The sequence below is a fragment of the Prinia subflava genome, chromosome 10 (assembly GCF_021018805.1).
Source record: "Prinia subflava isolate CZ2003 ecotype Zambia chromosome 10, Cam_Psub_1.2, whole genome shotgun sequence".
Lineage (NCBI taxonomy): Eukaryota > Metazoa > Chordata > Aves > Passeriformes > Cisticolidae > Prinia > Prinia subflava.
Window position 1 is genome coordinate 27,652,408 of NC_086256.1, and position 27,630 is coordinate 27,680,037.

At 44.3% G+C, this 27,630-nt stretch overlaps 1 protein-coding gene across 1 annotated transcript; it reads left to right on the top strand.

Moving 5' to 3' along the window:
- The first annotated feature begins 392 nt into the window (after positions 1-392).
- SOAT1 (sterol O-acyltransferase 1) lies at positions 393-27,630 on the top strand. Its single transcript, XM_063406578.1, has 16 exons — positions 393-512; positions 2,968-3,101; positions 10,426-10,484; positions 14,247-14,395; positions 14,490-14,549; positions 14,853-14,960; positions 16,651-16,933; positions 18,015-18,093; positions 18,736-18,817; positions 19,473-19,518; positions 20,599-20,728; positions 21,141-21,238; positions 21,708-21,806; positions 22,303-22,438; positions 23,205-23,350; positions 24,136-27,630. The coding sequence occupies exons 2-16, from the start codon at positions 2,978-2,980 to the stop codon at positions 24,190-24,192; spliced, it is 1,656 nt and encodes a 551-aa protein (XP_063262648.1). The 5' UTR covers positions 393-512; positions 2,968-2,977; the 3' UTR covers positions 24,193-27,630.

The window sequence follows — 27,630 nt, forward strand, 5'->3', positions numbered from 1 at the left end:
AGTGCCTACTACTTTATCCAGAACTCACTGTTCTCACAGTAGGTCAGGGACCAGCATACCAATTTCTCTGTTAAGTGTGCAGCTTACTGATGACACTTTCATTGCTCACGGCCCCTCTGACTTCCGAGCATTTACCAATCTTGCGTGTTTCCTCACCCTTAAAGGAGGGTCACCACATTTTTGGGACCTCTCTTCCCTCACTTGACTTCCCGCCTCAGGAGAGAGAAGGCGGCGATACCTGAGGGGGTGCGGAGGGGGGGACGAAACTGAGGGGAAGCGGGGGGGGGGGCGGGGGGCACGTGAGGCGCACGTGGGGTGCGCCCCACCGCGGCGCGCGCCTCCCGCCCCCGCGGAGCCGCCTCCTCGGCCAATGGGCGGTGCCGCCGCTGGCCCCGCCCCCTGCGCCGTGACGCGAGCGAGCCCCGGGCAGAGGCCGCGGCGGGAGGAGCGGGCGGGAGCCGGGCAGAGCGGAGCGCGGCGGAGGCAGCGGCTGCGGCTCGGCCGCCCCTCAGGTGACGCTCCGCGGGCTGCCGGCCGCCCCGACCGCGGCGCCGGCCACGGGAACGTGTCCGCTCCGGCCCGGCCCGCCGCCGGGGGAAGCGGCTTCCGCAGCAGCTCGGGGCTGGGGCTCGGCGGGGTGTGCGGGGAGGTAGCGGGGTAGGGCTGGCTCGGAGCCTCGGCAGCGCTTTGGGCAGCTCCCAGCGATATCCTCAGGCTTCGGATAAAAAAGCTTTTCCTGCCGAGTGTTGTGCGCCTTGCGGATGAGCTGTGGGATGACCTTAACTTTGGTTTGTGGGGTGACCTTAACTTTGTTTTGGTCCCTGTCTGGTTCGCTCCGCAGGTACCGAGCTCTGCGAGTTGGTGCTGTGCCGGAGGGCCAAGAGTCGAAGGAAAACTTTAGAGAGCTGAAAGTCTTTGGGATAAGGTTGTTGTCTAGTGCAATTAGTATTGGAGGCAGGGGGTTGGAATTAGGTGATCTTTAAGGTCTCTTCCAGCCTAAACCATTCCTTGATTCTTAGCTGCTCCTCAGCGAGCCTTCTGAAATGCAGAGATGAACTTCCTGTAAAATGCTGCTTTTCTCCCAAGGCGTCTGCTAATTAATTACAATTTGTCGAAAGGGAACATGAAGAAGCTCAAAGTCTCTGAGCCCTTAACGAGTACCGTAAATCAGGCACCAATGAAATCAGGGAGTTTCTGCTAGGAAATCTGTTCATGGGTTTGTAGCTCTACAAACTTCATCCGCAGTTGTGGATGTCCTCAGAGAGGGGTGAAAGGAGCGCTGTTTACTAATTGTGAGGAGCGATTTCCTCTTGTGAGGTGGACGGTGAACATCTTGGAGTTATCCTGGCATCGTGTCATGAATGTTTCGGTTCTAGCAGAGATGGGAGGGAAGGGCATCGTGATGCCCTCTTTAGGCTCTGATGTGCTGATAATTGCTTAGGTACTGTAATGCAACGCCTCTGTTCATATGGGAACTAGACTAGGAAAATGTTTGTTTTCACAGATTTCCCCTAGCAGACTTCGTGTTTCGGTGTGGAAAAGGCTGTGCTGGGATAACTTACCTTATCTGAATTATTAACTCTTTAAGTTATTTATTTTAATTTTTGTTTCATGCCACACATGAAGTCACAAAAGTGACTTTTCCTCCCCCCGCCCCAAGGCCTGTTATTTTAACTCCTGTTAACCTTTCAGTAGGATGCTGTAACCACTGTGCACCGGTGAGGAAGAAGTGCCTTCCTGACCTCTCGAAGGAGGTGAAAAGTGTCCTGAGACAAGAACTAAACTTTGGTCCTCTGTTTGAGCTGGAAAACTCACAGTTATTGATTTGTTGTTTGGTGGTGGCTGGTGTTTCTCCCCTGTATGCTGTGCAGCCTGAAAGGGGAATAGGCGACTCTCTGACTAAAGGGACAAGCACAGGAAGCTGAGTTCTGGAAACCTCTGGCCATAGTTTTGTTTCCCTTTTGCAGATGCGCCAGCCTCCTTATTCTGAGGAAATCCATCCTTAATTAGTTTTTTCACCAGTTCCTGAGTTTTCCTGGCCTGTCTGTAACAGCTCATCTGTGCTGGTGCACGTATGCTGTTCACTAGCAGCTAAACACATCTGCTGCAGAGTTCGTGCCAAGATGAAAAAATATATTAAGCTTGAAAATGTGGTTATATACATGCCTGTGAGGTTTTCTGGAAAAAATCTGAAAACTGTTCCTGCTTGTACTTACATCTCCAAGAGATTCTTGAGTTGAGTTTTGTGGAAAGTGCTCTGGGATAGCACTTTGTGATCAATTAGAGTCTCCTTGTCCACTTCTCCTTAGCTGAGAATTTTGTTTTCATCCTGCATGTGGTGCTCCAGGTGCTCCCTGCTGGCAGCTCTGTCCCCAGCAGTGACCTTTGTCATTTGTCAGTTCAAACCTGATTCTCTTCCTGTTTTTCCTTGGTTTGCAACGCAACCATTGTCTGGCCCAGCAGAACACAAGGATCCATTGAGGAAGCTGCTCCTGCAGCAACAGCTGAAAACTTGACAAGGAAGGGGCTTGGCTCAGGTCAAATATTGCTGCTGATTCCACAAAGTAAACCTGCTACATCTCCCGGAAGACAAGTCTTGATGTCCACCTGGCTGTCAGAAAGAATTGCAAGGGCTTTTTGTAACTTTAAAGATTTTGCAAAAGCCTAAGTTAATTTATGTAGTTATAAAGTCTGCAGGGAAAAGAGGGTGTTGTGGGGAGATGTTTTGGTTGCGGTAGGGGAACTTACGTGGTTACCTTGTTCCTGTACTGCTTGTAGTAAGGGAAAGGAAGTGTGATTAACAGTAAATGACTGATTCAAGTGTGTGCTGAATTTCCTCTATCCTTGCTCTGAATTCATAATGAAGGGAAGAAAGACTAACTTCAATATAAAAAGGCTATGTAAATGTGTTATTGAGTAGTAAATGAGATTTTTGTCATTAACTCTTTCTGTCCTTTTCTGATCTAGCTAGGTAACCATGGCAGGTGATGACTGTGTAAGGAAACGCCAGTCTGGCTCCACTGCAGCCTGCAAGACCCCTGAGAATGAAGAAACAGAGAGGAGACCTGAGAGCGAGAGGTCCTTTCAAAACTCAAGCAATGGTGAGACTCAGTGGCTCAGCACTGGTTGCGTCTCTGGCATGTGATCTCCTTTAAGGTGCCCTTTCTACTCGTGGCTCTGCCTCTTTGCTCCTTCATTTCTGTTTGTCCCTGGGAGGGCTGAAGGTGGAGCTCCCTGTGTCCCAGCTGCACCCCTTCAGCAGGTATGGGTTGTTTGGGGTGCTGTTCTGCAGAGCTTTCTCTCAGGAGCTGTGCACTGCAGGGATCTAAAACTGTGATTAATTGTCATGGGAGGAAGAGATTCATTCATGCTGTAAACGGTGCAAATGCCTCCTGGCAACACTTTTGAGTAATCCTGGTAAATGCTTTTTCTGGGCTTTCATCTCGCTTCCTTTACAACCTTAAGTATGTGACTTCTCAAGATGGAAGGAAATGGTCTTAAACACACCAAGCTAAGGTGCTGTGTCCACCTGACAGACAGGTGGAGGTAGGATGCCACAGAGAATGATTCTCTGCTGCTCTGGGTTTCTGTCCACATGCTCCCTTTTATTCAGACTCAATCTTGGCTACCAGAAAACTGAACAATAAACAGCTGTGTCTGTGTTCATTGGTTTTGTGGTCACTTTAAAAGCTAAGAGGCTTCAGGTTGGCTTTGTGGAAGGATCACTGCTGCCATGCCCTGTCCCTTGGGTTGCAGGGGCGGTGGTGTGGCACTCTTAAGTGGTTTTGCCTGTGGACTCCTTGACTCTCTGCAGCTCCTGGTTTATGCTGTACCACACTCCAGCCCTGTGATAAGGCGGTTAGAGATGAAACTGCAGCTTGTTTCCTTTCTCTTTGTGAGACAGATTAAGCAAAAAGCTGAAGTAGTTTATCATAATCTGAGTACAAGATCCAAAACCCTAGTGCCAGTGACTCAAGGAGATAATTCTCACTGATATGCTTCTGGATATCATCACTATTTCAGTGGTACTTCTTCCAACTGAAATGGAAGTTGGAGCAAGTTTAAGTTTAGGACAAGTCAGATTTCTTATCAAAAACAAAATGCAGTGGAGAGAAAGCCATCCCACAAACTGCTTGGAGAACTGAGATTTTAACATGTTGGTGGCACAGTAATTTTAACTGGATCAAATGGGACTGTAGAAAATTGCAGGGAGTTGGTGTCTACTGGAATCCAGTGATGCTGTGCTTGGGAGTAGAGTTCTACCACTTTAACCTTTTCGTGTGTGGAAACTCTTTAACTGTAATTAATGAAGGGTAAGTAATAAATAGAGCAGTGATAATTGGGACTTGATGGGTGGGTGTGTCTGTCTTTACAGGCCGCTCATTTTAACACCTCTGAGATGTGGCAAAACCTCACTGCAGGTGAGATACTGTGAGTGTGCAGCAAACAGCTCGGGGTAGATCTCTTGGAAGTGTCCATGTGCCTGGTGGGTTGGCTTGGAACAGTGTGGTGTGGTTTTAATCCCATACAATCTGCAGTGAAGGACAGCAGGGAGGAACCCTGGTCAGTCAAGACTGGAGTGCATCTTACCTGCCAAGGCTGCTGCCAGCTGAGGAGAGGTGTCACAAAGTGTTGCTTTGCTCAGCTCCGTGTTGGTGACAACAGGAATAACACAGGGAGGTAGGAGGCGTGAATCTAATGCCTTGAGGCATGGGAGAAAGATGCATCCCTCTGGTCAGGAATTGCTCTGTCCAGGGGAGTTACACCAGCAGCTCTGTGACCCAAAGGTTGAAGATTTATGAAGTGTTCATGAGTTGCAGACAGTGGTCTCTGCATGTGGTCCAGGGTGCCTGTGTAACTAGGTAGGACTTTCATGGCTGAGGTGGGAGAGTTTCTCAGATGAAGCAGGCATAGATGGTTTTTCTCTTTCTTTTGTCCTGGCCATTCTCTCCTGAATAGCTGTTTCTAAGGCATTAGTGCTGATGTGCACAAAGGCAGTGTGAGGCTAATGATCTGCTGTCTGGCAACAGCTTTCTTTGTATTGTAACGACTTAATGCTGGGTGTTGCAAAGAATTTTAGACAAAATGCATCTTTGTTGCAGTTGAGGGATTCTAGCCAGGCTAAGATTGTAGGGAAGTAAATATTGTAGCACGTTTGTGGCAGTTATTGCCATAGAAAAACGAAACCATTAAGGTGATTACCCACCCTTGATCCTATCGGATTATAGCAAACACAATCTGCTTTCTACGGTAAGAGTTGAGGGGTTGAGGGCCAACTGACTTGTCTCCAGAAGTGTGTGAACTTTCTACAGAAACTTTTGGGCCCTCAATCCTTTCTTCATTAAAACTCTAATCCATTGGCTGATCTGAAATTGCTCAAAGGAATAATTTTAATACATGTATTGGCTTTAGAGCTACAGTAGGTCTCACTCTTCCATTTGTACAGTTGTGGTTATTTTTTTTCTTGACTCTTCAATGCTTCTGAAGACTGTCTCATGGTTTGTGTTCTAAGATCAAATAGTTTTTACTCAGGTATGCCCCATTTTATAGAAGTGTGGAAATACCCATAACTTGGAGATTGCCAGAAGATTTCTTCTGTGCCTTGATTTGTTTCTGTCTTGTAGTGATTCACCCTGCAATTTCACTTTGACAGAGTAGCTGAACTTCAGTCTTCTATATCATTTCTCTTCCTTGAATTAGCTCTGGTGGTGTAATTAAACAACTAATTTGGTCCTGGCTTAGAGTCAGCAGATGATCTAGGTGGCAATAATCCCCTGTCAAAAGCTAGGCTTCCTTAATAAGATTTGTTTTATATCTTTTCAGCAGGAGATACATAGAGAAATATAAAACTGTTCTGCCTAATGGGATATTGGTATCTGACTGTACCAGTCACCTGGAATGAGCATAACAGAAACTGCATGGACAGATTGCAGAAGGCTAGAGAGGACATGGATCATAAGTGTGCACATGAATGCCTCTAAAATGCTCAGATCATCTGTTCAGAGCAGTAAAATGGTGCGTTTGGAGTCTGTTCTTGTTTGCCCAGAAATCAGGGGAGGACTGGAAGTGTCTGGAGGCTGATCTGGAAACAAGCTGTGTGGTTATATCTGTGTGGTGTGAGTAAGCCTGGTTGTAATGCTGATCTCAGAAAGGGGCTGTTATCTTCCAGTGGAGAGGTTACTATCGATCATCCCTGGCGATGCACAAAAGTTCACGGTGATGCACAAATTGTGTGTGCCTACGGAGAGATGGAGGGGGAGAGAGCTCTCCAACAGGGAGCAATTTGGGAAGATTTAGCCTTTGCTGTATGACTCACAGCAGTGAGTGTTCAGTGCTTCAGCAGGCTTCTTGTGGATTAAGCTGCTTGAATTGAGTATCTGGGATGTGTTTCAGAGAGATCAGAAAGCTGTTTTGTCTAGGTGGATTCTGGTAATTCTAGGGGCTGCCATGTTTTGGAACCTGTGGGTTGGATGGAGGCTCAGCGGTGCCTTGTGAAGGGCCTGTGGACATGGTAGAATGATGTAGAGAATGCTGGTGTTCCTTCCTGCTAGTGAAGAGGCTCTTTGGGTTCCACGTCCCTGCAGAACTGACTTTTTAAGCTAAATACTTGCCCAGCTGCAGTGCAGTGACCTATGGCCTGTGAATTCTTTAAACAGATCAGCTGAGTCTAGTCATAACTCGGCTCTACTTGCTGAGTGGCCAAATAAATTACCATAAATAAGAATAAGGGCTCATTAACATCAAATTATTAATGTGTGTTGTATTGTAACAATGTGGAACTCCTCCCCTCTTTACAGCAGCCCCGTGCTAGATTGATTTTAATATTCCTTTACTTCTGATAATATCTTCAGTGTTTTTGGAGAGGGAGCCTTTAAATCCAGGTGACTGACAGTGATGAAGTCCTTCTGCCTGTGTTGCTTTAACCTCTTGAATGGGAAGTTGTCTTACCAAGAAATAACAAAGCTTGCTTTTTTTGGATCCCAAGCTGCAGCCCCAACATCATATGAGTGATTCTCTGCTCTACCCATTTCAAATGTCACTTATCTGTAACATGTGCAAGAGTGGGTTGAAAAAGGGACAACAAGATCCTTTGGAAGAGGTACGTTGTCAATCTTGTGAAATTTTAGTTGCTCAAGTTCTCAACCATTAAGAAGCTTTCTCAATCTTCAGGTGACTTTTTTTTATTGGCTTGGTTTTCAGAGGGAAACAAAGCTTACAATTAAATTGTTCATTAATTTTTTCTTCTGACTTTTGAACCTGCTTGGAATTCAGTCTGTACAGAGGAATCACATCCTAAAAGGATCAACCCCAAGACCAGTGATCCTCTAAAGATCTTGTTTATGTCCTTGCTGATGGGAAGGGAACCCAGTGCCATGAAATGGAAACTTCTCCCTGAGAAAAAAGCTCCTCCAAAGCAAGCCCTGCTTAAGCCTCCTCTGAAATTGGCCACTATTTCATACTAGTCTTCAAGACAACTTTTTCATGACTTTGAATATATTTTCTGTCTTCTTAAGGCATATCTCAACTTCTTTTAAATGCAAAGGTGTTCCTCCTTGTTTAGTGCAGCCTTGATTCCATTTTTCTATAATGCTGTTGCAATCCCAAAGTGATACAGAGGGGTCCAGGCTTCATTTGGAGGGTCAAAGGAAAGTGAAGATTTGGACTTCTCAGCAGTGCACATTTCCTTCTAGACTCAAAATCATGTGATGAATGTCTTCTCGAGTGACCTGACAGAACATAAGTGGTGTCTTGTGCAAGGGAAGATGAGTGATTAAAGATGATGTGCTTTTTCCTTGCTATCTGCCTTGTGACACAGCTGGGTTTATGAGGTGATGCAATACAGCAGAATGGGTTGGTTTGGGGTGAGTTTTCTTCTGCAGAAGATTTTGTGTTGAGAAAGACAAGCTCACAGGTGAGTTCACTTTGTCATATGAGTTGCTTAGACTGAAGCTATGGAGATCTCGATTTTAAAACCTATTAAAAGATGGTATGTTTCTAATCTTTTCTGTGCCTGCACACTAGTATGAGGGCAACTAAAATGACAGGAGGACACTTTAAATTCCAATTTAGCAATTACAGCATCAGCAGGTTGGAGACTGTTCTCATTTCTTGTACAGTTATTAAAGCTGGACATTTGGTGTACGTAAAGCTATACCCAGTTTTAAGGCCTTGTAGTCTAAAAGAGTGCTTTATTTCCAAAGTGAGCCATGCCTGGGTAGTTTTTAATGTGAGCTTTTAATGACTGAGGCTTCAAAGGCAAGATCTGACAAGAAATATATGGTCAAAGAACTGGTTATTTTATTTTAGCTTATCTTAAAAAGGAGATAATGCAGTTTCTTAATTCCCGTGTGTCCTGTCCTCTTTGGCTGTTGTTGAGTGGCTTCAAACAAACTTGATATCATCTTGAAGACTGGCAGCTGGGTAAGGGACACAAATTCTTAGTTTTAGAGGGAAGGTTAGTTGTTCTTTGGGCTCATCAGCTCTGTTCTGCTTTCTAGCAGGTCAGCACAGGGTGGTTCTTCCCATAGCAGTAATAGAAGGATGGGCCAGGAATGCAATTGTGGAGTGGCACAGTGAGGGAGTAGAGCCACTGAGAACATCTGAAGGGGATACAGTTCTGCTGCTTGTGGAACAACTTAATTTATTTTTTAATGTGTTAGGGGAGACTCTATTTGAGACCAGCAAAGTGCATGAGCTGAGTGGGCTTAGGGGTATCTTACATTCTTCTTAAATTGTTTTCCAAACTGCTGTTGTTCTGCAAATGTAACTACACAATGAGCCTAAATGCTGAGGTGTTTGGATTTTTTTGGGGTTTTTTTGTCTTGGAGGTGAGATGCTTAGCAACCAGGAGTTCTATTTTTGTAAAAATGGATCTTGGATGCAGCTAAAATCAATGGTGTTAAGCAATTTCCTTGCTTGTTGTTACATTAGAAGTCTGCTAAGTAATAGGAAGTTGTTGCTGGTCTGTCCTTAAGTCTATAGCTTGTGTAGAAGATAGAAAAAACCCCAAAATTCCTGCAGAGAGAGAAATCAAAATTCCTGCTTGATCGGTGGGAAGGGGAGTTAATGCTAACAACTGAGCATAGCTGCACTGAAGATAAAGTTTCTTGTGTTGTAATCTTTTCCAGTACTGGAATTGGAGTCACCTCTGAAGCAGGACTACCTAAAACACTTAAAACCAGTTGCTCAAACAGGTTGACTGAGACTCCTGAGCATCACAAAAGCACTTCCTGCTCTGAAAACAAACCTGTATCTTGTGCAGAGGCTGTGCTCATACGAGGAGGCCACGTTGTGCACTGTGATAGTGCTATCATTCTCTTTTCTGCTCACAGCAGCACAGCTTTGGCACCTCTACAGCAAATCTGTTAGCTCGTGCTTCCCTGGAATCTTATTAGGGAATCACTTCAGTACTTTCTTTTTCTAAAAGTGGTAATATTGTCTTAGAAGCCAAACATGCAAGTTGTAATGCTGGCTGTGTGTCAGGGTGTAAGGTGGTGCTGTAGCTACAAGTGCTAAAGGATATGAACAAGGCAAGCTTTGCTGCTGTCTTTTCACTCTGACTGGTGTTTTAGGGGGATGGATGCTGCTGCTTCAATCTTGATTTTCCTTCACGTCCAAGACTCTGTTTTAAGTAGCTTTATCTTCTGTGTTGTTGTTATTGGAGAAAGTGAAACACCAGCTGGTGCTGGTCATAAAACACAGCTAGTCTGAAATGTCTGACCTCTGGGTGTTTGTTCCTCTTGATGTCACAGAGATGACATCTCAAATGTGGTTTTTAATGCACATGAAAGGTGGCATTTGAGGCTTTACCTGTTGGCAATGGCAAAAGTCAAATTATATTGATGGCAAATTGGACCTGACTTGTGACCCATATTAAGGAATACAGTCATACTGATATCTAGCACTTCTCTTGGGGGATAAAAGGAATGGGAATAGCCAGGTTTGAATACAGGATAACTGTCCACCTTGCCATTCAGCCTGTCTTAGAGCTGATAATGGTATTTTACTAATAGCTGTCACTGACTGCCTTGTCTGTTGGCAATGTAGAGGCCTCCAGACAAACTAACTTTGTCTGGTTAAGATAAAACTCTGATAAAAAATCAGCACACTTGGAAATGACCTTCTAAGGGTCGTTCTGATTGCTGCTTCAAGGATGAATATGTTTAGGGACCTTGGAAAGATTTGCAGAGTTGCTGATGAAAAATAAAATCCAGCATGCTCTCAGCTGTTAACTGCCTTACAGTGCTGTGAACCTAAAATATGTGGTCATAGCTAATGAACTTCGTGCAGCTTGGATTTGAGTTTAGTGGGACTATTATAAACCAGAAATGCTATTGAAAAAAATAGCGTCTACTACTGTAGAATGTGCTTTTTGTGTTTTCAGACATGCAGCTAAAAATATTCAATATTTGCTTTCCTTTCCAGGCTGGGTTGATGTCGACCACGTGATAACAAGGAAAATGCAGCTCATAGCAGAAGCTGAGGTAAACACAATAAATGCTTGTGGTGGGGAGCAGCACAATTGACCCTGGAAGTGTTTTGGAGAGTCACTACCCCTGGAGCACAAATAGCCCTGTTCAGTCCTAGCTCGAGTGCAGTGACTCTTCCACAGCCCTCTTTCTCTCCCACTTTGCACAAGAGGAGCAGTGTTACCTAATGAGGTTCTGTCTTTCTTGACCCCAATAGGTTGAAGTCCAAAGATAAGAATGAACTTTAAAACCTGTAAATAAAACAGAAATGGCCTTACCACTAACTTTTGGCAGTGTGATGATTAGCCAGCCTGCTTGCATATTGAACTTTTAAAATGCTCTGTGTCCTGCTCTCCATTGAATAAAGGGCAGCGTGGAGCCTGCATCCCTCAGCTTCTGCTGCCCTGCCTGTAGAGATGACCTTCCTGAGCTTTGGACTCATTCTTTCTGTCAGTGAACAATATCCTCAAAGAAAACAGCACAGGGTGTTTCTGGCACCATCTGCATCTGTGTGGGCTGCCTTTGTCTTAGATTATATTAAGGTGATTTATGCCCAAATTAAATGAAATTGGCTAACGATGAACTGCACCCTCCTTGTTAACCATTGTTTTGTGGCACCTGAGTCCTTCAGGGCAAATTGCCCTGCACTCTTGCATAATTTTATAGCAGAAAATTCCGTAGTAAATTTGAAGTAATCTAATTGTGCCAGCTTGACCTGAATAGTTTGGAGTAGATACTTGGAAGACAGAGAAAAACACCTTACACCTTTGAGATATTTTTCTGTTTCACTATTTTTTTTCTTTTTCTCCCTACTTCTATAGGTGGTGTATAATTTATAATAGATGTAACAAAAGTGTATTTAAATAGTCTTCTGAAAAAGGGTGTGTTGCCTTTTTTTTTTTTTTCCGAAACTCATAAAATTCAGCCCTTTAGAGGGGTAGCCAGCTCAGAATTTTATTTTGGATGTTGTGTTATCCTGTTTGTCCTTGCTGAGAACAGGAGATCAAGCCTGGTAACTTCTCTGCAGACCAAACAGTTGTTAATCCCTGTGTTGGCAGTGGGTGTTAGCAGGAGAGGGCTTTCACTGGAAAGCACAAGTAGCTTTGGAAGGTCCAGAGAGCACAAGCTGGTTGCAAGGGGGCAACTTGACCCTGGATTTCTTTATTCAGGAGTGTCTCTTGTTCCTTATTTTTATTTCTGGTCACCAGCTTTGAGACAGAGTTTGTAGAAAAAGTGATTTCTTACCCACAAAGAGAATCCTAGAAAACCAGTGTTGTTTCAAATTGCTGAAGTTTCTCCTAAAACACAGGAGTTCAGATTCTAAGCCTTGAGTTATGCAGGTTGCAGATTTGTTTCAGGTGCCTCAAGGCTGAAGGGGAAAAAAACCCAACACCCTACTGCAAAATACCTGAGAATTCCTGGAGTTCTGGGCCTTTTTGTTGTGGGAACCACTGAACAGAGGCTTGGATTGCAGTTTACCTTTGCTGTGATAGATATCTAAATTCTAGGCAGATGCTTGATTGGTGAAAAGCTCGGTCAAGGTGTAAATGAGATTTGTAGGAGCTGGGTGTTACTCATGGGCAGGAGGTCTTCAAGCAGCTGCAGTCTAAAAGTCCAGCCCTTGATTTGTTCTAAACAGAGTTGAGAATGGTGTCACTAGATCAGGGCTGGGTGTTGTCACGTGTCAGTGACAAAAGTGACTAAATCTGGTAGGATGAGTAAAGTTCTGGGGAACTGTTGCAACTCTGTAAGTAAGGCTTACTTCCCTCCACTTTCTCTGATTTGTCATCAATTTTTTGTTATTGGTCAGCTTCTGCTTTTGATGGCATAGCCTTCTTTTAAGGGTTTTTGCTTTGTAATTACAACTAGTTACAATTACTGTAGGGTCTGTACTGTGGTTTGTGTTTTTTTTAATTTCTTAAGAACTCATGCCCTGCTCTCCCAATCCAAACATGTGCACGTGTTGGTATCAGCCCTGGAGGGCTGTGTTAGGAGGAGGCAATCTCAGCAGAGTGCCAGCCAAAGGGAAGAGGGACTTCAAGGAAATATCACCTGCTAAACCCTCACTTGAGGAGAAATTAGGCTAAAAAAGGAGAGACACTATTTAAAAAAAAAACCAAAAAACAAAGCATTTTGATGTGAATGAATAGTGCTTTGTTTAGCAAGGAAATTTGAGCACTCCAACAGAAGTAGGAACATCTATTTGACTTTTTCCTAGGGATATGTGCATGTATGCTGTAAAAATAGGCTGTACCAGAGAGCACCCGTGTCTTCTGTTACAGGTTATATTCACAAGTACGCAAAATTTATTGGGTTTTTTTTCTCATGTTTTTAAAGGAACAAGTTCATCTCTTACAGAGACAATCCCCTACCTCCCAGGAAAGCAATATCTAAAAGTAGCCAGATCCTAAGAAACTGGTGAAGCTTATTTAGTCTATTCTGGAAGCTGCCAAATAGGAGAAAAATGTTTTTTAAAGTCAAATATTAATCTGCTCCTTCTCCTACTGCAGCTTTTGTTTCAAGAGATCTCTCTGGATCTGACCACTATAAAATGGGAGGAATGTAGAGTTCTGATCCATTGTGACTTCAGGGTCTTCTGCTTGTTTGTTGTCTCACTTCAGATTGTCTTGTATTTTCTGCCAGAGAGTTAAAATGACTTGGCTGTTGTCACATTAAATAGGACCATTTTGTAAGAATACATCATCTGTTCATGTATTTTATAGGATCATGGAATAGTCTGGGTTGGAAAGGACCTTAAAGATCATCCAGTTTCACCCCTGATATGGGCAGGGACACCTTCCACTATCCCAGGGTGCTCCAAGCCCCATCCAGCCTGGCCTTGGGCACTTCCAGGGATGGGGCAGCCACAGCTTCTCTGGGCACCCTGTGCCAGAGTCTCACCACCCTCACAGGAAGAATTTTCTCCCAACATCTGATTTAAACCTGCCCATCTCCAGTCTGAAGCCACTGCCCCTTGTCCTGTCACTACAGTTCCTCATGGAGAGTCTCTCTGACTTCCCTGTAGGTCCCCTTCAGACCCTGGCAGTGCTGTGAGGTCTCCACACAACCCTCTCTTCTCCAAAGACCTCCTTGAAAACAGTTTTTTTTTTCCTTTTCAACCTTCAAGATGAGAAAGTAGATAGGAGTTGAGAATTCTGATCTGGAAACATATGTGTTTCTTGAGCAGCTGATCAGTAGGAAGAGCAGATGAAATGATGGTATGTAATTATCATGTAGGAAGATTCTCACCTTGAATCTGGAGGCAAGCTGGAAAAATTGCAGGCCAAGGATGGTCAGATAAACATGGCTAGTACACACTTGAATTAAGAAAACAAAACATAATGTGTAATTAGATTTTAAATAATTTCTTGAATCTTGCCTTTTGCATGTGCTGAAGGTGATGGCTGTCTGGCAGAGTGTTCAGGAGCTCAGGGTTTGGCTCTCAGCTGTGCTTCATCACTAGGCTCATCACATTTAGTGTTGGAGGACTAAATGTTAAGGAACTAAATTCTCATAACTCTGCTAAGTCTGCTAAAAGGCCAGGGCAAATCTGTGCTGAATCTGATGGAGAAGATAAATGTTATTCAAAGTTCTCTGGCCTCAGGTGTATGAACAGGCCAGGATAAGCCCTGGTCTTATCCAAGTAGGCACATGGTACAGAAATGTTTTCTTGATGGCTAGCTCTGTCCTGCTCCAGGATAAAAAAGGAATAGAAATATTTTATGATAATGTATCCAGCAAGTTAAACAGTTTACTGCTGTGGTTTTACTCTGTCAGCAACTGAAGCCAGCTTTCATGAAGGAGGTGGACAGTCACTTCACAGAGTTTGTGAACAGTTTGGTGGCAAAATCGGCACTCCTGGATTCCTCATCTCCAGCCTCCCTTTTCCCAGCTTCCTGTGCAGAGAAGGAACTGCACAAAGCCAAGTAAGTCCCTTTTAAGCTGTTGCTATAACAAGGTTATGTTTCCTGGAAGCTTTATTTCCTTTTCTGTCTCAAATGTTCTCTTCCTGGTTTGCAGGAATTCAAGGGCCCCTCCAGAACATGGGAAAATCTTTACTGCCAGGAGGTCCCTCTTGGAGTGAGTAACTTAACTTCATCAAATTCATTGAAAATACCCTTGATAGCAAACTAATGATCCTTTGCTTTGAGGTACTTTCCCTGCCACCTCCCACAGTCTTATGTTCAAATCCATGGGGATTAATCTGTTCAAGCTTCTCTCACTCTAGAATATCTGTACTACATCTTGCAAATACAAACCTTAATTACAGCCCTCTCAGTACCTCTGGGATCATGGCTAATTATCCTTTGTCTGAGGGTAAGCTGAGGAAGTGTCTGTGTCTGTGGCACCCCAGTTGTACCTTAACTCTGGTCTCTCCCTCAGTGAGCTGTTTGAAGTGAGTCACATCAGGACAATCTACCACATGTTCATCGCTCTTCTCATTGTCTTCATCCTCAGTACACTTCTAGTAGACTTCATTGATGAAGGAAGGTAAGAACGCCTTGGAAGGACAGGGATTAGTGCTGGGAATAGCTTTTCCAGAGTGCCAGATGCACATGAAGCTGCAGAATGGTGCAGAAAGAAGGGGGAATCCTTCTTGGGGTGTTGTTGGAAGTTGGGTTTCAACTTGGCATGCTTGGAATACATGGAATTCCTGTTGAGAGCGTATGACCATTTCAAATTGGAAAGCTGGACATTAGGAAAACACTGCTAACTGAAGTGTTCCCTGAGAATTGTGGCCATACAGATCAGCCTAATGTGCTTAGTTCATCACAAGGCTGGCAAAAGGGAATGTGGAATACTTCAGTGGAGTGTCTTTAATGAGACAGCAGTTTTGAGCTGCTTGTGTTGCTTGAAGAAGGACTCTGCTTAGAAAAACTTTAAATGTTTCAGCAGTCCTTCCTCTGTTTAAAAATGACAGTTCTGGAACACTGTACTTGTACTTAAATATAAATAGAACTTTGTTTTTCCTGGGGAAAAATCTCAAGGATGTTGGCAGAGCCTCTGCTAAGATAGTGCCTTGCAGGTAGCCAGTTGTGAACAAGATTGTGAAAGACTGCTTTCCTCACACTTACTTGTTGCTTAAATAGTATTTTGGCAAGCTGTATCTCATGTACACAAGTAGGATTACATGTTTATCTTGCTGATTATCTGTTCTTCAGTGTACAAAACCAGAGCTGTATCTTGATTATAATCGTTGTCCTACAGTATTCTGGGTGTAAGAACAGGCTCATGTGCTATTGAATGTTGATTAGCTGATCCTAACTTACTAGTGTATGAACATTGGGGGACAATGGGTATTTACTTTAAAATCAACTAGGGCTTGATACCCTGATTACTTTTAAAATAATATCTGTGGGTTTAGCTCAATCTGATAATTTGGATCCAGTTTGCAACTGAGTCTCCACCTGAGAAGGAATAACTTTTGCTGGTGTATTCTGTGCTGTCATCTTCTCTGGTCTTAGTTTAGAAGAGCAGCTTATTGTAGGAATAAGCTCTGGTGAGTGTGAGAGGCAGTAAAGTTGATCAGCTTTTTGTTTATGTCCTTATGTTTTAAGCTTGATTAATGGACTAAAGCACCTGGTGCACACCAGTTGGTCATATTTGGACTGACCTTCTAATGACCCTGAGCCTTTTGGGTAACATCTAAACTGAATTTATGTGGAATGGCCACAAAAAAGGATTAAGCTAGGTTCGAATGCTGGATGTTAAAATACCCTGTGCCTATAGAGGCAGAGAAAAAGCCTCTTTAGGCTTAAACCCCTGGGAAGAACGGAGTGTCAGTGCAGTGGTGATGATGTCCTGGGAGTGTTCCCCAAAAGCTCTCACAGACCCTGGTTCAGCAGTGGACTGTTCAGTCACGTGCTTCTTCTCAGGAGGGATGAGCTTGAGCCTACTCTTAAAGCACATGCTGATCCTGGAGATGTGCTTAAGCCCTGTGGGATTTGAAGATAAAGCTGTGCCTGACAGCACTGATGGCATCAGTCTTATTTTACTTGAGGATGGCCACTTGAAGCTGCCACAGACAACCCTGAGCTGAAACTGCCACGGTCACTTCTATTCAGACTGTCAAATAGTTATCATCTGGAAGCTTTGTGTTTTGTGGGCACTTGGTAGTGTAGAAGTATTTCTAATCAAAGAATGGACACTCAAAAATTGTCTCTTTCCTTGTGCCTTCTAGGCTGGTCCTTGGATTTGATCTCCTGGTCTTTGTTTTTGGAAAGTTCCCAGTTGTCTTCTGTACTTGGCTGTGCATGTTCAGTGCCACAGTAGTTGTTCCATACAACCTTTTTGTCTGGTGGGCCCAAGGCTATTCCAGTTCCTCCCATCGTGCAATCCACTCTTTCTTCTACGGGCTGCTGTTCACACTCTTCCAAATAGCTGGGCTGGGGTTTGGACCAACCTATGTTGCTGTAGCCTATGCCCTGCCTCCAGCTTCCCGCTTCATTGTAATACTGGAACAGGTAAGTCCCTACTCTGTATCCTCTCTATGCTAGGATACATTGAATTTTCTTTTCAAAGTGGAAAGGGTCCCTTTTCCTAAAGGAGTCGAATGTGGCTTAATTTAATGAATAAAAGCAAAGGCCGTGGATGCAGTATCTCTGAGACTTGAGGACAGTTACATGCAGCAAATCTAATAAGAGAGAGGGGAGAATAAACTTCATTTTGACTTGGAAACCACTTGTGGGTTTTTACCCAGTATTTAAGGTTTTACTGGGATTCCATTTATTTCTGGTTGTCTTGTGGATGCTAAGTGCTTAAAACCAATTTTAAGAACATGTTGTGCCATAGTGCACAAGGAAGCTGTAACGTTCCTCTTTAAAAAATAAAACCTAAAAAAAACAAGTACATGGTCAAGAAGTGGTTCCTGTTGGCATTTGCTGTTCTCAAGAAGAGTCTTGGCTCTGTAATCAGAACTTGTTTGGAAGTGGGATTTCTTTTGTGGCAGGGAGCAGGGGAAGAGTGCAAGAGTGGAGGTCTGATCAGACCAAGTGAAAATAAGGATGATCAGGGATGAGTTTTAAGAATTAACTTTGGACTGGCCCTACTTTTGGTTTTTCAGTATTAAAACAAAATTAAAAGAAAAACTTGCTCAACCACTGTAGACTATTTGTGTGGGGCACCACCTTATACCCAGGTAGTGATAATTTCTGTACAACACATGTAACTTCAAGGAGTCATGTAGACTTTGAAACATCTTGGCCTGCTGAAATCGAGAGGGGTTTCTCTTCAATTTTAATTCAATGTTGGCTGATTAGTGACTTGCTGGTGTTATTCAGAGTCCTTGTGTGTGTCTGGTCCTGCAAGTGTAGATGAGAGGTTTTGACTCATCTGAGCCATGGTTGCTGCATGTTTCCCCTTGCAGAGTTTGGAATTCATGTCAGTTAAACATTCTTGTGGGCAGAGGCAGCTCTTTCCTTGTAAAAAGGCTAAATGGGAAAGAAATCGAGGTGCTGAACGCGTTGCTGTAAAATGCTTGATCCAGTCTTCCCTGGAAAGCTGTGAAAATGAGAGCACTAAGCTGCTCTTCTCTTGGCCTTACAGGTTCGTCTCGTTATGAAGGCTCATTCCTTCATCCGGGAGAACGTCCCCAGAGTCCTGTCCTCGGTGAAGGACAAGTCTGGTGAGTGGCTTGCCCTGCTTTATTTTACACAGCCAGCTCTAGCCTTCCTTCCATTGCTTTGAGCTGCCCTCATGAAGGGGGAGAGGTGGGATTTGAATAGGTGACTTTGGATGGGCAGGTCGAAGGTTTTGCTTCATAATTTCAGCCTGAACCTTTTCATTTATATTCAGTTGTATTAGACAGCAAGCTAGAGTGTTGTTCAGGTCTAAGTCCTCTCTGGATATCAAGTCTTTGCTCTCCAGGACTCCCTATTTCTGCTTTTAGGAGTAAAAGGTGTCTAGATGTTGCCTGCAGATCTCCAGCTCAGTGCTCTAGTTGCAGTGACAGCAATGATAAAACAAAAGGTCTTGTAAGCAGGGCATGCTAAAGCTGACTGCACTGAACCCACGTGTTGATAGGCAAGGAAATGTGGTACCAAGGTGTTAGCAGATGCTTGGTTACCCTCACTTGTTAACTGTCCTTCATGCACACCATCTGAAAGGTCAAGTCTGTTCTATTCTCTGCAAATCCCATTCCTTTAGTTCCACGCTGAGTTTCTGGGGTGAGAAGGGTTCTGTTTGGTGAAAGGGTACTGGAGAAACTGAACTGTCAGTAAAAAGATTGCAGAGTGTTCTTTTGTTTTTTATTTCCCCCTCTTCCCAGGCACAGTACATATTCCCAGAATTTCTCAGTACCTGTACTTCCTCTTTGCTCCCACCCTCATCTACAGAGACAACTATCCCAGGTAATGTCAGCAACAACAGAACACTAAAGTAGTCTGAAAACTGAAGCCAACCCTAAGTACCCCAGGGTGTGATCAGTTTATGAGTTAGAGCTTTCAGAAAGATGTGGTTAAGCTGCCAAGGGCAGGACTTGCTCATGGAGTTCTGCTTTTATTTCTTTGGGAAACTCACTTGAAGTTGAACTAATTAAGAACTTGCTGCAGATTATGTAGTGATAGCCAGTTCCTGCAATAGTAACCTCTGTGTTTTATGTGGTGCTAATAAGCAGCCCTGTCTCTGAGTTTGAGGCTGAAGCCTTTAAGAGTGGGAACTCCCAAACTCTTCTGTAGATTGCTGGGTTGCGTTTGGGCAGTGTGAAGTCAGCAGTCCTTCACACAGCTGGGGGCAGATCCCCACCTCCTGTGGAGCTCTGCAGTGCTGCCCTCCAGATACCTTTCCATGTATGGAACTGATGGAGTTCTGCTGTAGCTGAAAGTGAGGAACCAGCAATTTGGGCAGACATCCCTTGGACGTCAGGAGATTAGGAACTCTGGAATTCAAATGCCTTTTTTCTCAGAGAATACGTCAGACAAATTTTACAATCCTTCAAGTAATTGAAGGGAGGGTTTTGCTGCTTTGAGGGCTTATTTAGCTATGGTATCTTGTTCTTTTTCCCAGGAATCCCACGATAAGATGGGGCTATGTAGCTACCAAATTTGCACAGGTGAGTGGTGCAGTTTCCTGCAGAATACACTCTTGGAGATCATCTAAGATGTGTTGCTCAACAGCTCTGTTTGGCATTAAGTCACTCTATTTGGTACGGGCCTACCATAAAAATACTTTTTAGTGACTAACAAATAAACTGTGAATTTGCTGCACTAATGGTTGTGCCTTAGAAAGAAAAAAATTAAAATCTTTGCTTAAACAAGCCTCCAGATTAAAAAAAACAACTGTGTGTGTGTAGAGCAACACCCATGCCCTCTTTCTTCACCCTGATTGTAGTGCAGTGGCACAGCTTCCTCTCTGCAGATATTCAGAGCAATTGTGAAATGACAAGACCTGGAGTCCAAATCCTCAGTGCTTATTTGAGTTCAAGGCTGACTGGTTCTTCACATTTGTGGCTGTGAACTTCAGTAGCTTCTTGTGGATGTGTTTCCAAGTAATGGATTTGTGTGACTGAAACCTTTGCTGTCACACAATGCATTTATGGTTTAAAGAGCAAAACAATAATAAAAAAGGCAGCATGAGCAGGCCTTTGGCTGCTTGCTGTTGGACAAAGAGGATGACAGAGCACACACCTGCCTTACATCAGAGTATTTCAACAGTGACTGGCATTTGACCTCAGCATCCACGACATCAGCTCATGAGCCAGAGAAAGCCTGAGGTGCTTTGGCCTGTAAAAGTCTCCTTTGGAATAAAATAAAAATAAGCTTTAATATTGGATTTAACTACAGTAAGTATTGTTCAGTATTTCTGCCCTTATCTTGGGTGTAGATCAAGGGTACTTTCCTTTGGCAGTGGCATGGATTTTCAGTGTCAAAATGTGTGAGTTGATAGGACTGGGAAAAACTGACAGCTGCTGTAGTAGAAAACAGAAGTTGATTTTGCTGCTGGCTGTCAGCATGCTCCAGGGATTGCTGTTCCTTTCTGCCTGGACCCTTGGGGAGGTTCATTGGCAGCAATGTAAAATAAATTATTTTGGCTTGTGCTGGCAGCTGCTGTTCTGTCCTAGAGCTGGCAGGTGGTGATGTGTCAATTGTGCATTCCTGTTACAAAGCCAGGTTTTGGGGTGTTTTTGTTCCAGGTGCTTGGTTCACTTTTCTATGCCTACTACATCTTTGTGAGGCTCTGCATTCCTCAGTTTCGCAACAGTAGCCAGGAAACCTTCAACCTTCGAGGGCTGGTCCTCTGCATCTTCAACTCCATCCTGCCAGGTAAGGCCCAGGCCCATGAGTGACTTTTATCTTTGTGGAAGAGGTGGAAGGGAGAAGTGCTTCATTTGAGATGCCTTCATGACAGGCAGAGATCAACAAAAGAGATCTCATGGGCAGAATGTGGCATTAGGGGATGAAACTTCAAAATCAGCAATATATAGAATAAAAGCTGGGTTTGAATTTGACAGCCTCCAAATCAAGCTGCAGGCTCTGGGGCAGCCTTGCTGTTGCCCTCTGGGGCAAGCAGGGCCTGGTGTGGTGAGAAACTGAAATACTGTTGTGCTACCAGTACAAAACAGTAGAGCTCATTTGTGTCAGTGCCTCTAAGAACAGGTTTTGACTGTGTTAGGTGCTCTTGCCTGTGGCTGAGAGAAAACCCTACAAAAGTGGTGTGGCTGTCCCTTGTTTCCAGGTGTCCTGATTCTCTTCCTGGTGTTCTTTGCCTTCCTTCACTGTTGGCTCAACGCCTTTGCCGAGATGCTGCGCTTTGCAGACAGGATGTTCTACAAGGTGAGAAGCAGGAGCTGTAGCTTACAAAGCTTCTGAAAGTCATTGTCATAATAAAAAAAAAATAAGAGGAATCTGAAGATTGTTTTACCAAACAAACTGGCCATGGGATTTTGCTTGGTTTATGCTGTTAAGGCTTAAGTTTGTTGCTGTGATTTGATTTCTGCTTGGCAGTCTGAGTTTTCTTTGAGGTGAAACATTCTGTGCACAAACAGAAACAGCCACCACACCATACCCAATATCTGTATTAGCCCTCTTTTTGTTCTTTTATCACGTCAGCCACTGCAGTTTGGGATAAAACCAGACCTTGGTACTCCAAGTAGATTGTTGAAACTGTGATGGGAAGCTTGGTCAAATTGTTATGTTAGCTTGGTATTATTTTGCTCAATATTTTCCAATTTGATATCCTAGAAAAGTCCTCTAGAACGTTCTATAGTTAATTAGATTTATAGTCTTTCAATTGTGCTTTCAGGACTGGTGGAATTCCACATCCTATGCAAACTACTACAGAACCTGGAACGTGGTAGTACATGACTGGCTCTACTACTATGCCTACAGGGACTTCCTTTGGGTGAGTAACAAGCAGATAGATTCTTTTGTTAACTAAACATTCGACTACTGGGCAGAACAGTACATTTGTCAAGATGCAGCATCCCTGTCTGTTTAGAAGCACAAAAACTCATGTGAGCTGTTGTGGGGAGCCACTGTGCTTTTAGAGAGAGCCAGTGCTTGTTTCCAAGTGCTCGTGTGTGCAAAACGTGGGGCTGAGATGCAGGAATGCAGGGACTGCCTCAGCAGTCAGAACTCATGTTGCACTGTTCCCATGAGCTGTGGTAGGTGTTTAATGAGTGGGCTTAGCACAAGTGCTAATGCAGGGAACCAGAAATACACCTGAAGAGAAACAACTAAACCCCAAGGTGCTCTGTAAGGCACTTGGCATTTCACATGTGCCTCTTGGCTGGAGGAGAACCTACTTAGCTCAGGGAAGAAAATCCAGTGTGTTGCAACAACCAAACAAAAACCACAGCAGAGTAGCTCCTAATACTTGGCATTCTTGTCTCTCCCAGTTTTTTGGTAAGAAGTTCAGAGCAGCAGCCATGCTGTCTGTGTTCACCGTGTCAGCTGCTGTGCACGAGTATGTCCTCAGCATCTGCTTTGGCTTCTTCTATCCAGTTCTCTTCTGCCTGTTTTCATGTTTTGGAGGTAAGTTCCAAGGCAGAGAGTGTGGGAGTGGCTGTGGGGTTTGTAGCTTTTTTTAGAGAAGCGTGCTTTGTGCTTTTGATAACGATGCCAGCTGTTCCTTCAGCACTAGCACACAGTATTGTTGCCCAAGGGTTGCAATTGTGAGTCCAAGCTTTGTGAATGTTTTTTTTTTCAGTAGATACACACCTATATACACACAGAGGATTTGGAGGCTTGGGGCTTAGATGATCAAGGTCTTGGTGGTGAAGAAGAGAGATCTACATGCTGTTTGTGTGACACTGCACAGAGTTTACCAGCACTGCTTCCTCTTTGCTGCGCTGTAGTTGAATTGCTGTGTGTCAGCAGCTTGTCACTCTGCCTCTATAAAGTCACAGTATAAGGCAACTATTACTTCACTACTGCAGTGAGGAAGAGCCCATTTAGAAGTCCGAGCTCTTGCATTTCTTTTTGTGTTTTGAGTTAGAGAGCTCTAATAAACTCTAGGTCACCCCTGCCATGCCTTGGTGACCAGCGTAGCACAAATAGTGTTGGCCCCCAGCAGCACACAGCCAGGCCAGCTTGTTGGCAAAATTACTGGAAGCAAATGTCAGAATCACTTCAGAATATTTGTTCTATTATTCCAAGCATAATCAGATTTTCATGCAGTAGCCTTGTTGCTCCAGAGATGAAGTGAAAGGAGGGGAAGATCCAGTAACATCAGTTGATCTTTGATTCTTGAATCTTCAGTTTGTTTCTGAAAGATGCTTCTCATTTCTCCCTTTTTCAGTGGTCTTCAACTTCACCCTGAATGACCGTCGGAAAGGGCCCTTCTGGAATGTGATCATGTGGACTTCCCTCTTCCTGGGCCAAGGGGTCATCATCTGCCTCTACAGCCAGGAGTGGTATGCCCGCCAGTACTGCCCCACGGAAAATGTGAGTGCCTGCTCCTTCCTGTGGGGTCACCAGCTGGGGGAGTGGCTGTCCTGCCTTGCTGTGCAGGAAGGGTGGAAGTTCAATGGCACGAGCCTTTCTGCCAGTGTGCTGCATCCATTCCTCAGGAGATATTTAACCTAGAGGCTGCCTGACAGAAGTGCTCTCAGGAGTGCTCCTTCTGTGCTGGTAGCATTTCACTGCTGAGGGTGGTGTTACCCCATTTCTGAGGCTATACTAGACCTCATTTAGGCTGGGCCAGTGGAACTGCAGCACTTGGCCAGTGAACTCAGGAGAAACTTTTGTAGAAGGCCCACAAAAACTGCCCCTGTTGTGCCTCTCCCAGGCTAGAGCTGGGTGGTGGTGAGAAGTGGTTACCTGTAGATTATTTAGGGTTTTGGTGATGTTTTCTCTAACTGATTTTCTTGATACCAGATTCTGTTCTAGATAACACTCCCTGCTGTCCCAGTTGATTTCAGTTTTAACCAAAGGTATCCTTTGGCAGCCTCTATTTTAAGTATGATTCTCCTCAATTAAGAGTTTGCCATCTTAAATTACTTGGCCTTTTACAAGTACAACAGACTACCAGGCACAGTGTTTACCTGATGTAACAGACCTTGTGGCTGTACTTACACTTCCAGGCAGTGCTTAGTGAGGGCAAGAACAGGGTTGTAGGATGCAGAAATGTGGTTTGATCTTCCCTGTTAGAGAAGCTTGACTTCAGCAGCTTGTACCACAGCTGGTGCTGTTGGCCTGTCACTAATTTATTGCCTCTCCATGTTTTGCAGCCCATATTCCTGGACTATTTAAAGCCACGCTCATGGTCCTGTCACACGAAGATGTGAAAATGGGGTGCTCTGGCCATGTCATCACAGAAACACAGAGGTGTCCTCCAAGTATTTGGACCAATGATCTAACTTACTACAGACTTTTTCTAAGGGAAGTTGTGCCTCCTGATTATTGGGGAGAAACTGTAATTTTTTTAAACATTGCTGGAGCAAACCAGTTGACCTGGATTGCAACAGACTTCAAAGGCAGCATCTATTACATGCTGTCCCACTTTGAGCCATTCCCATGCCAGTAAAACACTGAGCTGAAGGTGGAGTCTACTGGAATCCTACTCATCCAGGGGTCCTCCCAAGCTGCTGCTTTTCTGGACAAGAGGCAAGCTAGTCAGATTTGGTAGCTCACTGTTGGTATCCGTCCATCTTTCTCAACCATACCTTTGCAATTTTTTTCTCATTTTTGGTAATGGGATGTCTACAAAACTTCTGTTCTTCATGATCCTGCCTGTCACTGCCACAGACAAGTGGCAGAGCATCAGGGTGTTTGCCCTCTTGCTCTGAAGATGGCCAAAGTTTTCCTGGCTGGCTTCAATCTGCATCCTGTGTATGTTGGTTGCCAACAGATATAAAATGGGCAGAGGAAGTGGGATTGTCACTGTGCTGAGTTAGGTTCAGAAGCAGGGCATGGTGTGTGCAGTCTTTATATGACTTTTTACACCAAAAATTTGTTTTCTCTATATTCATTTAGTTCCCAACTGCCTTACAGCATTTTTGTTCTCTGAAGGCCCTTGTGACTTGAGTAGTACTTTTTCTTCTTGCTCTTCCTTTCTCCTGCTCTAGGTAATCAGTTCTTTTAACATCATTAACTTGTAAAAGAGCTTTTGCTTTCATTTGGAAGGTGCTTTAAGGTATACAGGTTGTTGAGGGTTTCTTTACTAAGAAAAACTTGAAATATTATGACCCAACTGTAAGAAAATGGGATCAACTTTACAGGTACAGAGCATGATCTTATTTGAAATGGCTACGTGCAGTTCAATGTGCCAGCACACCTTGCCCATGTGTATTGGAGAAGTTTCTAGTGTTGCTGGGGAACGAGGATTGGCCCAGAGCTTTGTCACCTGCCTGGGTCTGCCCTGACATCAGAGGGGGCTTCAGGTGGAGATCAGCTTTCCTGGCTCCTGCCCTCTTGGGGAAGAGGTAGGGCATCCTCCCACACACACCAACAAAGGCAGAGCCTTGTGTGAGGTTGGTGTTTCCACAGCAATTAATCAGTCAGAGTTCCTTCAGCTCCCTTGTTCTGTCAGCTGCTGAACAGAACAGGGAACTTCCAGAGTGTCTGGGTACAGATCCCTCCAGTTTTACTGGAACTGTAGCTCCCATTATTGGAGACTGGGTCTCCTGATGGGCAGCTCTTAACTTTGTGAAAAGGGCCACCTGATAGAGATACCAGAACTTTGGTGACAAATATTTTAGAGTTACTCAAATGTTATCAGAAACTGCCAATGGAGAACAGCATTTCCTTATTACCTGCAGCCCTGGGTATTTCATACCAGCAGTATTGGGACCAGTGATGGACTTGTCTCCCAAGCCACCTCAGACTCTCCTTTGGGCTTCTGCTTTCACTAAGCTCAGTCAGAAGTAATTTCATGAAAGCTAGGGAATACTTCAATTCTTCCAATTCTTCAGTGAGAAGGAATCATGCTCTTGAGACATGAAAGGGCACTGTACCAGGTCAAAATTGCCAAATAGTGTTTCTGTGTGAGGTTCTCCTCTGAAAACAACTCCTGCTAAAAATTGTTTGATGAAACCGTTGAAGTAATTTCAGAGGAACTATATGCTCAAATTTGGCAGTATTGGTATATAAAATCCTGAGAATTAAATGGATGACTTTATCATCATTCAGACTGAGTAATCTGAAATCTTTCACCATACCTTTTGTGGGAGGAAAGAACAGAAGTTCTGGAACAACTAAGCTTCCTTATTGAAAAAAACCAGTCAAAAATACAAAAAAAAACACCCTTCAGCCAAACAGCTCTATCACCTCCTTGGTATAGGATGAGATTCAGTCCAATTATTTTATTGTTTGGTGCTTAAAACACTTACAGGGGAACTGCACTCAAAGAGGGTGGAATGGATTAGGGACGTGGTTTGCCACCTTGATACTGGTGGCAGGTCTTGATACAGTTTCAGTGTTTTCAAAAAGAGACCAAAGGATGGCACTTTGTGTCCTGTTGTGGTGTTTCCCTCACACCTGGCACTGGTGTATGCCCAGAAGGAATATCAGCATTTACTGTGTCAGCATCAGCACTGTTTGGAGCCTGAGGGCTTGAGCATCTGGCAAGCACAAGGCAACCAGAAGGGGATGCTCAGCTGTTGGAACTAGTCTTAGTTTTTGACAAGTTGAGGTTTTGAGCCTTGTAGATCAAGGCATCTGGCAACCGTGCTGTCAGGGCAGGGCATAAACAATTTGGATTACTTTCAATTTTGTGGGTTTTTAAAATTGCTTTTGAATGTGGGCTTATTTTCATTTTTCTCAAGAGTGCTGGAGGGGAAATACTAAGTCTTTTGCACGTTGCTTATTTAATTAAAAGTCAATTATACCACGTTTGAGTTTCTTAGCCTGCAAGTGCCAGAGCACTTGACCAGAGCAGTGCAATGTTTTGGTCAGTGGTGAGGATGTGAAGGTTCCCAACCTGCCCATTATGAGCTCTTAATATAATGTAATATAATATGTAGTGTTTTCTGTGGTTCTTTCCAACACAAGAACTGTGCAGCTTGCTTCCATGGTAACTCCCTCACTTGTGAGGTGGGAATCCTCCAGCTTTGGAATGGCAGCCAGTACAGCTGCAGCTCCTTGCTCAAAAACCTCACGAAAATCAGTGTTACTCTGTCAAAATGCATCCTGGTTTTCATGCAGAAAATTATTTCTTCCTGGGAAGACCAAAGCTCTGTGGAGTCCTCATGCCTAGCGTGTCCTTTCTATTGGGGTGTGTGGCTGCCAGCCTGTGACAGCTGTCCGAGCACAGTGTGTGCCGTGATGGGAGCTGGGGGAATTCCTGCTGGATTTGTTCCATATGATTACCATGGATTACACCCAGCCTACCTGCTGAAGGCAAATTGAACTGGTTGAGCTCCCGCTTCCAAATGCAGATGTGCCAGAGGGACGGGCAGATTCCAAGAGTTCATGTGCTCTGCAGCATCAGAATCTTGGAGCCAGCCTCAGCTTGTCCCTTCTCCTGCTGCTCCCAGCTGTGGTGGCCCTTCCCTTGCTGTGGCAGGGGACACCCCGGCCGTGGTGGCCCTTCCCTGGCTGTGGCAGGGGACACCCCAGCCGTGGTGGCCCTGCCCGGGCTGTGGCAGGGGACACCCCAGCACTGGCGCTGGCACCAACCGTTGCACCAGGCAACCTGTACATGTTCTGTCGAGTACAAAAGCTGTTTATAATCTACTGTATTACAGCAGTTAAAATATATTTTGCTATTAGGGGAGGAAAAGAAA